This window comes from Papio anubis, chromosome 15 (assembly GCF_008728515.1).
Source record: "Papio anubis isolate 15944 chromosome 15, Panubis1.0, whole genome shotgun sequence".
NCBI classification, from domain to species: Eukaryota; Metazoa; Chordata; class Mammalia; order Primates; family Cercopithecidae; genus Papio; species Papio anubis.
Window position 1 is genome coordinate 86,960,040 of NC_044990.1, and position 16,947 is coordinate 86,976,986.

The 16,947-nt window shown below is 38.0% G+C and overlaps 1 protein-coding gene across 4 annotated transcripts in view; it reads left to right on the plus strand.

The window, feature by feature from the left end:
- MYO16 (myosin XVI) overlaps positions 1–16,947 on the plus strand; it is a 574,351-nt gene that overhangs the window by 151,758 nt on the left and 405,646 nt on the right. For all 4 annotated transcript variants that reach the window (XM_021929768.2, XM_021929769.2, XM_003914068.5 and 1 more), the window contains exons 5-6: positions 2,567–2,675; positions 10,214–10,338. In XM_021929768.2, coding sequence (XP_021785460.2) covers positions 2,567–2,675; positions 10,214–10,338 — 234 coding nt within the window. The remainder of the gene's footprint in view (positions 1–2,566; positions 2,676–10,213; positions 10,339–16,947) is intronic.

The window sequence follows — 16,947 nt, forward strand, 5'->3', positions numbered from 1 at the left end:
ACCCCAGAATGGCAGGTCCACTGGCAGCTTGCACCATGAGCCTAGAAAAGACACAGACACTCAACTCGTGAAAGCAGCCAGGAGGGAGGCTGAACCCTGCAAAGCCACAGGGGTGGAGCTGCCTAAGACATGGGAACTCACCTTTTGCATCAGCATGACCTGAATATGAGACTTGGAGTCAAAGGAGATCATTTTGGAGCTTTAAAATATGACTGCTCCGCTAGATTTCAGACTTCCTTGGGCCCAGTAACCCCTTTGTTTTGGCCAATTTCTCCCATTTGGAATGGTTGTATTTACACAATGCCTGCACCAGCATTGTATCTAGGAAGTAACTAGCTTGCTTTTGATTTTACAGGCTCACAGGCAGAAGGGACTTGCCTTGCCTCAAATGAAACTTTGGACTGTGAACTTTTGGGGTAATGCTGAAATGAGATAAGACTTTGCGGGACTGTTGAGAAGGCATGACTGGTTTTCAAATGTGAGGACATGAGATTTGTAGGGGCCAGGGGCAGAATGATATGGTTTGGCTGTGTCCTCACCCAAATTGCAACTTGAATTGTATCTCCCAGAGTTCCCATGTGTTGTGGGACAGACCCAGGGAGAGGTCACTGAATCATGAGGGCCGGTCTTTCCCATGCTATTCTCATGATAGTGAATAAGTCTCATGAGATCTGATGGGTTTATCAGGGGTTTCCGCTTTTGCTTGCTCATTTTACTGACGCCTTATAAGAAGTGCCTTTTGCCTCCTGCCATGATTCTGAGGCCTCCCCAGGCGTGTGAAACTGTGAGTCCAATTAAACCTCATTTTGTTCCCTGTTTTGGGTATGTCTCTATCAGCAGTGTGAAAACGAACCAATACAGTGCCTGTACAGTGTCAGCAGAGCAATTATATGTTCTACAGACAGTAGTGATGTAGGACCAAGGCATGGCCTTCCCACATTGTGGCTACATGGCTGTGATAACAAGCGGAATTATATGCCTGTACTGTGCACTAAACTCACTGAGTCACTCCGGATGTTTGCCTCGGCCTGCCTATCCTTGACCAAAGCACAGCCATGTTCCCTACAGGAACGCAAAATCTTATTCCTGTAGCTTGGAGACTGAAGGAAAAGAATCATTAGCAAAGTCTACTGAAGAATATGCCTGAAGTAAGGGTTTCTGTGGTTTTTTTTTTCAAACTCCGAATAATTAAAACTAAATGCACTAATAAGATAATTTTGAATCTTGAGGACCTTAAAATTATAAAGGTCCTTAGATAAGTAAAACATCTGAAATAGATGACTTGCTCTGTTCAGATAAAGTAATATCTTTACATGATTATGGAGAATATAACATAGTACACTCAATATGGTGAGGTAAGAAACTCAACTTACCTTGTGGGAAAATGTTAAGATATGGAATATTTTACCACTTTAAGCTACTTTTTTGTTTGTTTTGGGTTTTTAAAAATAATGTATTTAAAGTCATTCTTTGGAAATCTGTGCAAACTTGCTAAAGTATAGAAAATCTCTCTGCAAATAGAGAATAATAGAAAAAACTCTAAATATTAACCCATAAAAATTTAAACGTGAATCATATTTTATGTAAAGTTATAAATGGGGATATAATAAGAACTATGCTAGTATTGCAACACAGAACGCTATTTTGTAAAAGGAACAGGGAAAATCTTTCCTTTGTCTGGCCTGAGTTTAATAACATGTTACTAGGAGGTGTGTGGGAAATCTTGGACAATGGGCATATGTTCACGCCATGCCCTAAAAGATGTGATGTTAGCCATGCCTAATAAATTTTATAGAACTCATTAGGGAATGTGGAGCAATGGAGACAATTCATATGACTGATTTCTGAAGAGCGCAAGCAAATCTACCGTTGTATTGAAGCTGAGATGGACCAGGGGTAAAACAGGAGTGCTCAGAGGTGCTATGCTGATGAAGGGACCTTGGAGGCTAACACATGGAAGAGCCATATTTAATACAGTCAGCCCATCAAGATTTACAGATCATGCCTTTTGTTAGAAAATAGTTGCTAGAAAGAGAAAAATCAACCATAGTCACTAACACAGGCCTTGATTAAAACGTCATAGTGTGAGAAGAGCTCCCAGATGAGTTTCTGTGGAAAAAAAGGAGGTTAAAGATTTGATAGTACAGATTGGGGAACGTTGGTCAAAGTTCAGCTTGTTCCTTGAAGAGTTCTTTTAGAATCTTTGAAGGCATCAGACACCTCTATTATATTACAAACAAGACAGGATATAGGGCAGCCAGTGCAGAGGCATGGGTTTACAGCCACTCACTAGAGATGCTGGGTTTAGCAAAGGGATGGGGAAACACAGCTGGGGCCAAGGTTTTGCAAGGTTCAGTGGAAGGTTTTCAGAATGTTAGAGTCTCCACAACTCATTTAATATATTTGTCTTAAAAAATAATCAGAGCTTCCGACCTGATTCTTCAGGGTCATATCTACCATAGACTATTTCTGCATCTGTTTCCCAACTAAGATTGAAGTGCAACTCCTAATCTGCTTTTAATTTTAACAGTATATATGATGTTACTTTTTTTTTCTTTTTATCTAGGCTGGAGCCAATGTCCTTCTCCAGGATGTGAATGGAAATATCCCATTAGATTATGCTGTAGAAGGGACAGAATCCAGCTCTATCCTATTGACCTATCTGGATGAAAATGGTAGGCAAAACTTTTAAAACCATAGAAAAAAATAGATTGGGAGAATTGTAAGTGTATATTCATTTTCACAGGTTTGCTTACATGATTTCTGGTGGACATAGTTTCCCCATGTGGTGTAGAAGATGGTATTTTTTTCCCTTCAACTTTCCATTGCTCTCCCTGCACTGCATTGTGGTTTAGTCAATGCTGGTGTTTTTGCAAGCCAGCAGAAATCTAGAGGCCAACAATGAAGGGACATTTTAACAGGCATCTGAAGTCCATAATTAGTGGGACTGGGTTTGTAATTATAATCTCTTCTCCCCTGGGAGGGGAAGGGAAGTCAACCAACACAACTGAATTTTGAGCTAGTGAGAACAAGGTCATCTGAAATGTATTCTCTTAGAAGCAGGTAGTCCTAGCTGGAATTAGAGGCAAGGAAGTGAGGGCTTAAGTCAAGAACAATTGTGTGCAAATTGACCTTTTGTGACACTTAGAACACAAAGGTCATCAGAAGAAAGCCCTGTGGTCATGATACTAGCCTGAAAAGATGAGGTTGAGCCCCTAAATGCATTCACTGACAAAGGATGTTTAATTATACAGGTCCAGCATATAATTTCATCAGTAAGTGCAGCCTTGGGAAAGTGGGAGGTATGAGAATCCCTGAGCCCAATATAGTATTAAACTAAAGAATTATGCACCTCCTTTTTTCCCCTGCTGTTTAAGTATAAACAAAATAAAGAAATTCCAATCCCTTCAAAATGACCCTTGGCCAGAGAAAAGTTTACAGTTTTTAAGAGCCACATGGAGCTTATGTCGATACTCTTTTTGCCTCTAAGAAAACCTCACATCTGCCTCATTGTTCCCTTGTGCTCTCTGCCTCCTCCAGATTGCTTTTATGAAAAAGGTTTATTCTGAGGATGGCTTAGAATAATAATAGTACTTAGCAGCAATGAGTTCTCAGATAAAATAGTCTCATTAGTTGTGAAAGCAAGGTAGATGTGGTTACCATGACAGGGGATGATGTGAGCATGGCCGTGCTGCTGAAGGTCACCAGGTGGGGGTCTCAGGAAGAAGCAGGCTGGGTCGGGCTGGCAGTGCATTCAGTTGACCACTCTGCAGCTCAGTCGTGCCTGGGCACTATCACCTGTGGGAATGCTCACTCACTTTCTCCAAGTCTTGTTAGCTATGCCCTGTGGGAGGCGGATTCCATTACTTCTAAAGGGAATGAAGCTTGAAGTTATGCAGACTTCATTATTGGGAAGTTAATTATTTGAATCTTTGCCAGACTGCACAAGTAGCATGCAATTCTGAGTTTACATGAAAAACTTGGCACAGTGGTGCCTATAGTTAATAATACTGTATTGCATACTTTGAAATTTGCAAACATATGCAAATTTGCAAACATATATGAGATCATAGTTCGTATGCTAAGTGTTCTTATCACCAAATAATAGTAAAAATAACAGTAAATAGTGTGGGAGGAAATTTGGAGGTGATGGGTATATTTATGACATATAATATGGGGATGTTTTCTGGGATGTATACTTATCTACAAACATCAAGTTGTATACGGTAAATATGTACAGTTTTTGTATGTTGGTCATACTGCAATAAAATGGTTTAAAAAAATAAAATCCGTGATGCCAAATTTTCAAAAGTCCTTGACCATGTTTTGTTTCGCTGTGCCATTTCTATATTATTATTTCCTGCTTTTTCTGTCTTTCTGAATTTTAAAATGCTACGGTAATAAATGTTTCCTTTAGAAAATAAAATGACATTTATTTTCTAATGCATTCACATTGCTTATAAACCTCTCCAACTCATGACAGCATTTTGTTTGATAGGAAATTTTAGTATTGCAAGATCAGTATTTTATATCCTTTGTAAAGAATAAAAATAAGTGTGTTCCTTTGAGAGGCTGATTTTTTAAAAGGAGTATGCAAAAACAAAACAAAACAAAAGAGAACAAAACAAGAGGAAAGTACTAACTCTTAAATGGTTAGTAGGAAATCTGCCACTACTATGGCTGTCACGGTCAGCTTGTTAAATACATGTTTGCTGGAACAAACTCAATTTAATATCTCTTAAATTTTTAATTCTGTTTGCCATTTGTCACTGCAGTCACTCTGGCCCGTGCCTTCACATCCATCTGCCCTTCCCTCAGCTCATTCACAGTCTGCTTCCGCTTATGTTGGTCTTCCTCCCACTATCTCCATCATCTGCCGCCGTTCCCAGTAAATACTGTCTAATTCGATTTATTCTCTGGCCCTCTGCTTGGTACACTTTTACATTTATCTACTGTGACAACATGGGCTGACGTCTTTAGAAATCCTTACTATTTCAAGATGAGATTTTTATTATTATTTGGCTCTGGGTATTTCACCATTGCCTTTTTATAACCAGGTGGTTGCAATCCTAGAATTTTCATTTTGCGTTGTGCAGTTTCACATCCGAGTACTTATCACCTGTCACATCAGGATGCACGTAGCAGAGGAGGCCGGCAACGTCTTGAACAAGTTGATTACATGGAAAATCGCTGGTCACAAGTCCTAATGGTGCTGTCACCACCGACTTACACTGTAAACTCGGGGACAGCAATTAACCTCGGCTCACCGCCTGAGCCTGCCAGGCTGTAAAATGAGACAACCACGGAGAGCGATTGAGCATTTGATGAATATTAGATCTCCAGTGCAAGGAGAACCAGCTGGCATGCAAGGAAGGCAGTCGATTAGAAAGTGAGCCAGCATGGAAAGAAAGCACTGATGGGAGAGCCCGAGGAGTGCCCAGGATAAAAGATCAGCATAATGTGTACATTATACACACACATACAGAAATATTCTTGTCCCTGAAAGACACCAAAAGCTTTCGTTGGTTCTGCATACATCACCATTCACTGTCTTTTCTTCTTTCAAACCCATTCTTCTAACAATCATAGCTCACATTTATTTTCCTGAGTTCCTAGTTTCCTGTGGTTCAGCCCACTGAAGTTCAGTTTCTAAACCTGCAAACCCATTAGAAATGCCCTTGGAACAATTGTGATTACCTTCCTTAGTTTTCTATCCAGTGATAGCTTTCTTTCCTTTTTTATTACCTTATCTCTCTTTGACATTCGATGACTTTGGTGATACTCTCTTAGGAACATTCTCTCTCCTGCCATCTTCCCATGGTTTTCCTTCCTGTCTTCGAGCTTCTACTTAGGTTTCCTTCGAGTGTTTCCCGTGTCTGTCCAGATTGCTAAATGTTGGTCCCTCCTGGGGCTTCGTCTTTGACAATCTTCCATCTCCCCCAATGCTGTTGCTGGGTTATCTCAGCCTTTTGCTTGTATTGTTACCACTTGCTGGTTCTCAAGAATATCCCTGTAGCTTAATTATCTTTAAAGACCTTCATTCCTGTATATGCAGTTTTATTAAGTATCTTGACTTGAGTGTCAGATAGTTTGAAATAACAGTCTCTATGGAATGTATTACTGTCCTTTCACTGTCTGTATTTCATATTTTGCCATTATCACCAGGAACATCACTTCTCTTCCATATCGTCATGTCTGATTGTCGCCAATCTCACAGATTCTACCTATTTGGTATCTTTCTAATATGTCCACCCAGATCACAAATCATGCTGTCACTGCCTTAATGAACATGCCGGTCTTTCTATTTTGGATTACTACAGTAGCTTCCAAAACTGGTCTTTTTGCCCCCCGTCTTAATCTTCCCCCTTCATTTTTCAGAGGACTCCTGGGTGAATCAGTTCACGAATATCATGTGTTTTTCTTTAGTTTAAGGCAGTTTATTTGAAATGCTCTCCCTGCACCAGCCTCTTCAAAATCATGCATTTTGATTTTGGGGTTACGGTTCCCATGACTATGTAAGATGGTCGCAAGTCATGCCTGCTGTTAGGGCTGGGAGAAGGGAATGGGTGGAGGGTAGCAGCACCCTTTCTGTTTATTTCTCTTTGCTGGAACTACTTTATTTGTCTGCTCAACTTTTTTACTTCCGTGCGTCTCTTAGAACACTTACTATGAAGGTAAAAATTTGGGTTAGCGGCAGTTCTATGAGCTTAGAGGATCCCATGCTAAAATCATAAGATAGGGCATATTATAGTGAATTGCAAATGCCTGTTTAGCTTTGTTTCCTTTTTGAGGGCAAAAATGATGTTTTATGTATGACCAAATGATGACACAATGGCATATGATAATGAATAAAAATAAGGCATATGCAGATCTTATAAAAACACCCAGGAGGAAGGATATGATTTTCCTTACAAATAGTACAGAAGGCATCACAGAGGTGTCACCTACACTAAGCTGAAGGTGAGGGGCTGGGTTACCGCAGGGAGACCAAGCAGAGTGGTCTGACCCAGGCATAGGGAGTAGCATAAGTGAAGGTAAGAAGTTTGGAAAAGCCACAGAAGAGAGGCAGTGCAGATCCTCCTACAACTCAGGAGAGCCCACAGCTGTGCAGTTCAGCATGGTCATAAAACCGTCATAATAGCAGCAAAGAGTAGCCCTAATATCAACAGAGAAAAGGAAAAGTTGAATTCTTACAAAAACAATATTACCTTAAGAGGGACGGTTAAGGAAAGTTAAGTTAGGGTTCAGATTGACTTGGGGTGTTGATGTAATTTCAGTTTTGCACAAGAATCCAGTGATATTATCAGATTAAACCAGGTGGTAATAATATCACAAGTAATAATGTGTGGATTTTAGGTAAATTATTTTGTTTCTTAATTCTTATATTAAAATAAATTACTAAATTTCTTTCAAAATAATAAATCTAAAGAGACCTTCCATTAATTTATTTTCAAAAAACAGTATGAAAATCTACATTTTGTAGACAAAATGAGAATGGACCCATTATCCATTACAAAATAGACTTATGGGCTCTATCCATCTTGGTTGGTTTTATCCAGGAGCATTAAAGAAATTTGACAACCAAGAGAGGGAGTTTCTGTTGTGTTGTGTTAACCAAAAGTGATTTGGACTACTTTCCTGAATATATAAAAAAAAGAAATCTAAAATTCACATTTTAATTGGCATCGTATCTGATTCAAAATTAAGTTTTCAAGCATTAGGATACAATGTAATAATATTCCCCTGTGATATCCTCACAACAGGGACCAGAAATAGATTTTTTTCTCTTAATATAATGAGTCTGCAGTGAGTGATGTCTTATCTCTGTTTTAATTTGTTACTTGTCTTTAATCTTGTGTTTTTATCACTCCCTTTTAAATACATAATTGTATAAAAGATACATACAACTTTAGTAGACATTGTAACATCCTAAAAGTTAACAAAGTAACTTTAGAGTGACTATCAGATTCTTCTGCTACTTTAGCATGCAAAATTGAAGGCTGACATCTGAGAAATGATATTTGCCAAAATAAAATCACACATGAAATTTCATAATCCTGAAAGTCAGAATAAGTGACAGTTTTAGCTGGTTCATAACAGACCTCAAATGACTCTATAAGGGAAATGTTAATTCTAAAATGGCATGTCCATGATTCAGAAGCTGAGGAATGGTCACGGGTGTTTCTATTTCTTGTTTCTACTAAAATGGACTAGCTTTGACTAGATTTGAAACGAGATACATTATTCAAATACTGCATTTTGCTTTACTTTGTTTTGTTACTCCATGCTTCCTAAATGACCAAATGATAATATATGACACACCTAAATGAGAGGTATGAAAAACACATGTCAGAAAGCTGACTAATAATCACAGATCACTTTTATTTAGTGCTTTCTGAAAGCTAAATACGTGTTGTAAGTTTTATGTGTTTTAACTCATTCTCAAGCAACGGACTAATCACATACTACCAACACCATTTTGCAGTTGAAGAAACAGAGGCAGAGGATAAGTTACTTGCCCACATTGGCACAAGTAGTCATTGATACACACAGCACTAACACCCAAGCAGGTTGAGTGCAAAGCGCCTCTTCTCTATTGCCCATCCAGGTTCGGAGAAGGAGCTGTGGCATGAGGCAGAGTTGAAGTGCTCCAAGGGGAAAAATGATACCAGATATGCAACACGCTTGATGTGGTTTCTGCTATAGAGCTACATCTTAAAAGAATGAATTATTATCTGAGGGACTAAGCACATTGAAGCCCACATAGGTTAAATAACTTTCACAGAGTCAACCTGAGGAAGGAAACTACAGATAGGCACGTTCAGGAGCATCAATCCGAGGTTTATTCTTGGGTCCACTGTGCCAGGCTTTCTCTTGATGTTTGCTGCCAGGATGCAATCACATAAGAGAAAAGTGCTCAGAAAAGTGGCTGGTTCATAGCAAACATTTGCTATGAGGGAGGGATCACCATCATTATCATTTTTCCCTTGGAAAAAGATGAATTAGTTCTCCTTAGCAGATACCTATTTTGTTCAGGAACCAATGCTAGGAATAGGAGACACATCAGTGAAGAGACACAGCTACCATAGAGATGATACATCATGAAATTTCAGGTTAAAATATATGCTGAATAGAGGTATAGGCAGGAATTTAGCAGACCTGAGCCTTCTGTGCACCACTTCCCCTCCTGGGTGAAGTCAGACTGTGGATTCTGCACTCAATGTTAGTTATCTTTATTAACATTAGTAGTCATTAAATGTTCAATGGATGCATCTTTTTAAAAACTTATTTTAAAGTCATTTTAGATTACAAGAAAGTCTAAAGATAGCACAGAGTTCCCAAATGCCCTTCACAGAGCTTCCCCTAATGTGAACACTTACATAGTCATGGTACATTTATCAAAACTAAAAAGTTAACATTGGGACAATATTAACTGTACTAAACTGAAGACTTTATTCATAGTTTTCCAGTTTTTATACTAACGTCTTTTTTTTTTTTTTTTTTTTTTTTTTTGAGATGGAGTTTTGCTCTTGGTGCCCAAGCTGGAGTGCAATGGTGCAATCTTGGCTCACTGCAACCTCCACCTCCTGGGTTCAAGTGATTCTTCTGCCTCAGCCTCTCGGGTAGCTGGGATTATAGGTGCTCGCCACCACATCCAGCTAGTTTTTGTACTTTTACTATAGATGGGATTTCACTGTGTTGTCCAGGCTGGTCTTCAATTCCTGACCTCAAGTGATCTGCCCACCTTGGCTTCCTAAAGTGCTGGGATGAGGTGTGACCCACCGTGCCCAGCCTAAAGTCTTTTCTTCTATTCCAGGATATTAGATTGCTTTTGGAAGCAAGTATTTTGGCCAGAAAAATCATAGAGATCAAAAACTGTATCTTTGTTGTTTCCATTTAAGTACTTTAAAATACTTTGAGTAATGTATGTTGATGATTTATATTAAAACAGATATTACTTGAAAACCTGCCCTTATAAGGCATCATATCATACTTTAAACATAACAAGAGATAATTTTACATTTTTTAAAGACTATAGTTGGAAATACAATATGTGCAAAGATAAACAATCAGTCTTTGAATGAGTGTTCAAAGTAGAAGAGGAGCTTCAAAGAAGAACATGTTGAAAGAATAGATGATGAAGCTAGGCTTTGACCCCCAGGAAGTGAGAACTACCTCTCCATTCTGGTTGAAAGGCTCTTTCTCCCCACAGGAGTGGATTTGACCTCACTGCGCCAGATGAAGCTTCAGAGACCCATGAGCATGTTAACAGATGTCAAACACTTCTTGTCATCTGGAGGAAATGTCAATGAGAAAAATGATGAAGGAGTAACCCTGGTAAGTTCATATATTTGACTCAGAAACTGTTTAAAGAGAGAATTTAAGTTGATTTATAAAACATAGACGTCATTACAATTAACCTTTAAATAATTGTTGTGATCATAAAAGTAATACATGTCAGTTGTAGAAATTTTGGAAAACACCTAAGTAGGCAAAGAAGAAAATGCAGACCCAGCGGTTCCATTGTTGTGTATCTACCCAAAGAATATAAATCATTCTACCATAGACACATGCATGCGTATGTTCATCCCAACGCTGTTTATAATAGCAAAGACGTGGAATCAACCTAGGTGTCCATCAAGGTGGAAGGATACAGAAAACATCAGACGTAAACACCGTGGAATACTACACAGCTGTAAAAAGAACAAAACCATGTCCTTCATAGCCACATGGGTGCAGCTAAAGGCCATTACCTAAGAGAATTAACATAAGAACAGAAAACCAAATATCACATTTTCTCACTCATAAGTGGGAGCTGAACACTGAGTCCACATGAATACAAAGAAGGAAATGGGACACCAGGGCCCACTTCAGGGTGGAGAGTGGGAGGAGGGTGAGGATGACACACCACCTAAGGGGTACTATGCTCATTACCTGCGTAATGAAAAAATCTGTACATCAAGCCCCTACAACACGCAATTTACCCATGTAACAACATGCACATGTATCCCACTGATCCTAAAAAGCTAGAAGGAAAAAATGCAAAATATTTATGCCACTACCCAGGGAAACCAATGTCTCTAGGTTGGTATATTTTCTTCAAGCCTTCCTCCTATGTATGTTTTTCCTACAAATTTAAAATAATTGTATGCATTACTTAGTCCATGTTGGTTTTGAAATGTAACTTATAGGAGCATGCTTTTATTTTAGTGTTCAGTAAAACAAACTATGAATGACTTTGGTGAGTGAATTTCTAAATTCAAGCAAACTCCTGTCATTACTTTTTATTGTTCTCAAGCACTGTTGCAGTAAATTATTAAAAGATCAACTAAATTTGGATAAATTTGTATATACTTGATGTCTAATCACCAAAATAAGAACATTTGCCCTAGTGACCCATAAAACTTACCTGGGTTACTGTGAGTTACAATTAATGATGACAGAAAGAAATGTAATACCCAGTGGAAAAATTTTTGAGAGAAAGTAAACTAGAATAGGAGAAGGGAGTTCAGAATTCTGAAGTGTGAATTGCATAGAAATGCTTCAAATCAGTGATTCATTTCTCCCATGAAAAAAAATATGGTGTGAGGTTGAAGACAGTTGATAAGGAAAGTGATTTAACTAAATAGATAAAAGTTTTGTTGTCTGAAAAGTTTCCTTGAGATCTAATACATTTTTTACATTTATTAAATGCAGATTAAGTGCCTGTGACCTCTAGATGGTCACATTCTAAAAATGTGTTGTTTTCTTATGACTTAGGGTTACATTGTTATAGTCTCCTAAAGTTTATAAATGTATAAGTATTGATTCTGGAAAATAAAATTTAGAAAACTCTAACTTTAAAATGTTATAATTGTAAAAGCTTCTAAAATTTTCTTTTTCCTTCCTTCCTTCCTTCCTTCCTTCCTTCCTTCCTTCCTTCCTTCCTTCCTTCCTTCCTTCCTTCCTTCCTTCCTTCCTTCCTTCTTTTTTTTTTTTTTTTTTTCCGGAGTCTTGTTCTGTCGCCCAGGGTGGAGTGCAGTGGCATGATCTTGGCTCACTGCAACCTCCACCTCCCAGATTCAAGTGATTCTCATGTCCAAGTGATTCTCCTGCCTCAGCCTCCTGAGTAGCTGAGACTACAGGCGTGTGCCACCATGCCCAGCTACATTTTTGTATTTTTATTAGAGACAGGGTTTCACCATGTTGGCCAGGATTGTCTCGATCTCCTGACCATGTGAGATGACCCCCTCAGCCTCCCAAAGTGCTGGGATTACAGGTGTGAGTCACTGTACCTGGCCAGCTTCTAAAATTTTTAAATTATGCTTTCCTAAATTTTGTCTTCCAAAATTGATATTTACAAATTTGTAAACTTTAGAAGACTATAACAAGGTAACTCTTTCATAAGAAAAGAAAGCAGAGCATATTTAGAGTGTTTCAAAAAATAACGCATTCAAACAGCAAAAGCATTCAGAATTAATGAAGAAATGTAACTGGCCACATGCTATGAACAAAACAATAGTGACCAAAATTATTTTGTCATGGATCCACATTTCAGTTGGGAAAATGGGTAATAGACACTATAAATGAGCTAAATATATAGGATCCTAGCAATAAATGCAAGGGAAAAAACAACACAGGGACATGTTGGTCATATTGTTGCCATTTTGGATGGATAGATAGGAAAGATCTAACCAACAAGGGTGTTTTCCATAATGACTTCAAAGAAGAGAGAGCACAGTGGGGCTGTGAAGGGAGAGTGTTTCAGGCTGAGAGTGAGAAGGGCAAACCATAAACTCCTACAGTGTCAGGGGCGAGTGTGGTGTGCTTGAGAAACAGCAAGGAGCCCGTATGGCTGAAGCAGTGTCAGCAAGGAAGGAGAGGTGCTGAGACCAGATCATACAAGCTTTTATGGGCCCATATGAGGACCATGGCTATGATTCTGCATGGGATGGGAAGAGAGGTGGGGCATGAGCCTGCTCCGTTATAAAAGGATCACCTACTCTGGCTGTTGTGTTAAGAACTGACTGAACATGCTGCTATAAAGACACATGCACAGATATGTTTATTGCGGCACTATTCACAATAGCAAAGACTTGGAATCAACCCAAATGTCCATCAGTGACAGACTGGATTAAGAAAATGTGGCACATATACACCATGGAATACTATGCAACCATAAAAAAGGATGAGTTTGTGTCCTTTGTAGGGACATGGATGATGCTGGAAACCATCATTCTCAGCAAACTCCCAAGAACAGAAAACCAAACACCGTATGTTCTCACTCATAGGTGGGAATTGAACAATGAGATCACTTGGACACAGGAAGGGGAACGTCACACACCAGGTCCTATTGTGGGGAGCGGGTAGGGGGGAGGGGTAGTATTAGGAGATATACCTACTGTAAATGATGAGTTAATGGGTGCAGCACACCAACATGGCACATGGATACATATGTAACAAACCTGCACGTTGTGCACATGTACCCTAGAACTTAAAAGAACTGACTGAAAAGGACAGGGGCGAACCTGAGAGTTTGTTTAGGAGTAACTTCTAATAGGACAGGTTTGGAGTTGACTTTACCTCCTTTATTAGAATTGCAGCAAAATAATGAAATATAACATATCTCTTTTTAAAAGGGATTTTTTAGTTTACATTATCTTCTTGTTAAAGTAAATAGGAGCCTCAGAAAATGATACAATTTTAATAAACAATATGTTACAGAGTATATGAAAATGAATTCGTCAGTTTGAGAATATAGTCTTTGAAAATATTAATGTGATAATTACTTTTCCAGTAATCTAGGCAATCAGTGATGTGGCTCAGACAACAGGGGTAGAATTGTAGTGCAATTAGACCTCCTAATAAATGTGTTGTGTGAGATAAAGTGAAGGCTTTAGAATGACTCTAAGCATTTTTAGCTTAAACTACCAGTGTGATGGAGATGGCATCAAATGAGATAAGGCTGAAGAAGACACAAACCTAAAGCAGGAAAGATCGCATCAGTTCTGGAGATACTAAGTTTAAAGTGCCTCTTAGCCATCTTAATGGAGCTGTTGGGTTTGTGGTTGGACATTGGAGTCTGGAATTCAGATCTCTAGATGAAAGAAAGAATTTGGAGAATATTAGCATATATGTGATATTGAAAGTTTTGATACTGGATGAAGTCACTACTTATATGCAGAAGGAAAGAAATTTGGGACCAAGCCATGGAGATGAAGAAGAGGAGGCTCCAGAAAGGAGATGAGAAGGAGCAAGCATTAAGGAAGGTGGAAAACTAAGAGGACAAAATGTCCTGGGAGCCAAGTGAAAAGTTTGAGGAAGAGGGAAGAAGGATAGACTAGCAAATACTGCTGAGGGGTCAGTTAAATGGGAAATGTGAATTGGGTATTGGACTTAGTAACTTGGAGGTCATTGACTTTCTCTTGGAGGACAGTTTCAGTGGACTAGTAGAATCAAAAGTCTGATTGGTGTGAGTTATTTAATAATTCATTTATTACATGTAATGAATTAATGCCTAACACATAATAGAAACACAATAGAGCCTTTGTTTCTTTGTATGGTAGAACATATTACAACTTCATATTTTTTTAAAAAAACACTGCTAAGTAAAAACAAAATGCATACTTCAACCACTGCTAAATAAAAGAGCATACACACTTCAGTAGAGAAGCTATTGAAACAATCAATACAGAGCAATAAATTGCTATGATTTTCAAGCATTTTCAATTTTGACTTTCCTTGTGACCTTGTTTTTATTGAACAGAGCATAAATGTTGCAAATAATTGTTCTAAAATAACCAAATCTTGTGGTCATCATTTTTGAGCTTTTAACAAGAAAGTAACAGTGAACAAAAGACTAGAATGCTGTCCCTTGAAAATTACAGCATTTAACAGCCAGTGGTTTGGTTTGATTCACATGTCTGAAATGGTTAGTCTGTTTATGTTAATAACTGTCATTTCCTTGTGTTTTCTTTTCTGTAAGATATATAATGTATTTACCTATTATGGCGACAAGGAGAAGAAGACACTTTTGTTCACAGATTGATTTCCATACCTGAGTTGGAATGTCAGCTGTGGTTCAAAATTAAGCATAATTTTTCACACTGTTAAATTGTTATGTGCAAAAAGAGAAGAAACTAACAACAAAAGGTTCAATGGGAATAAACTTCTAATAGGACAGGTTTGGAGTTGACTTTACCTCCTTTATTAGAATTGCAGCAAAATAACCAAACATAACATATCTCTTTTTAAAAGGGATCTTTTAGTTTACATTATCTTCTTGTTAAAGTAAATAGGAGCCTCAGAAAATGATACAATTTTAATAAACACCATGTTACAGAGCATATGAAAATGAATTCATCAGTTTGAGAATACAGTCTTTGAAAATATTAATGTGATAACTAGCGTATATATTATGAAGACATTGTTGTTTTATTATTTACTGTGTTAGCACATAATTTGATATATCATATCTGGCCTTGAGGCTTATTTATTTGCTTTGTTAGGAAAGAATTATTCAGGAGATGCAAGTATCAAGCAATTTTATTTTTGTCACCTTTATTTCAGTAATGTTGGTTCATCCCTTACTTATAGCTGGAGACGGCCATTGATTTTATGGTCATTTTTAAAGAATACAACTTCTGTGGTCACTTTATGTCATAAACCAACCTCAAATTAAAGTGTCCAATCCCATATTACAATTAAAACTCTCAACTTAAGTCAGGAGTTGTCGAATTTTTGTGCCATACTTCCCAGTGACCCTTGGGTGTAGCCCATGGATTGCCTTTCAAAATAATTTTTAAAATGTAATAACAAATGGGGCATAGAAAACAAATTATGTTGAAATATAGTCATCATAATATTAAAAGTCAATATTGCACTCTTCCAAATGGTCCTTTATGCTCACTCAGCTTTTGGGAATTTGGGGACACTCCAGATTCCCTCAGCTAAGCTGTGCTTGCTTCATGAGGCACCACCTAAAATAGAACCAGAAATGACCACAGCTTCATGGGTAAACCAGCCCATCTCTTGCCATTTACTTTGTGCCTGCAAGAATCAAATCCAGTTTATTATATGTCCATCAGACTACTCAGGATATGTAGCTTCTCAGGGTGGTCTCTACAGCCTTTCTCTGCCATAAAATTGGGAGGTACTCACATCCACCCTGACACCACCATCTACACACAGTGGAAAGGGGAAGTGGACTCCTAACACACTAAGAGTGCTCTTTAATAATTGTTCAACACTTTGTCTCATTTTGTCTTTTATTTCTGACCTACTGAGCCCTCAGTCTCGAGGTAGAGTTCAAAAGTCATCTGAGAAGTTTTAGGGCAACTATTGTCCAATCTACATATGTAGTCTCACTTTGGGATATGATTTATAGTATTTTCATACTTCTGTCAAAGCTGAGATAGTAAAAGTCCTGTGTTAGTGTTATGATGCAATGGATGAAGAAGACCTGAAATTATTGGCCAACAATCCTGACTGAACCTAGGAGGTATTTGAATCGTCCTCAAGATTAGTTTTCATTTCTTCCTAACATAGTTTTTATTAAAATATAGCATTAGCCTCAGCATGATCTTCTAGCTTCAGAGTGGCAGGAGTCACAGAGCTTCAGTAAGAACAGATTCAGTGGGAATGTATAATAATATTTAACATTTTACATACAGATTAGTAAAAAATCAGATGCACAAATAAAAGGGTAAGATATTTAAAAACATCAGATATTTTCCAAGTTATACATGTGGAAAAGACTTAAGCCTCTGGCAAAGACCATTACAATGTACAAATATGATGAAAAAACACAGGAATGTTATCTTTGATTATGTCAGAAATTGTAATTGATGTTTTGCATTAAAGAGTAAGCAAAATTAAGAGGCAACAGGTAATTTTCTGAGAGTAATATTTGCAACAGGTTTCCCAAAATTTCAAAATATGCGGAGTTCGTAGAAATTAACAACAACA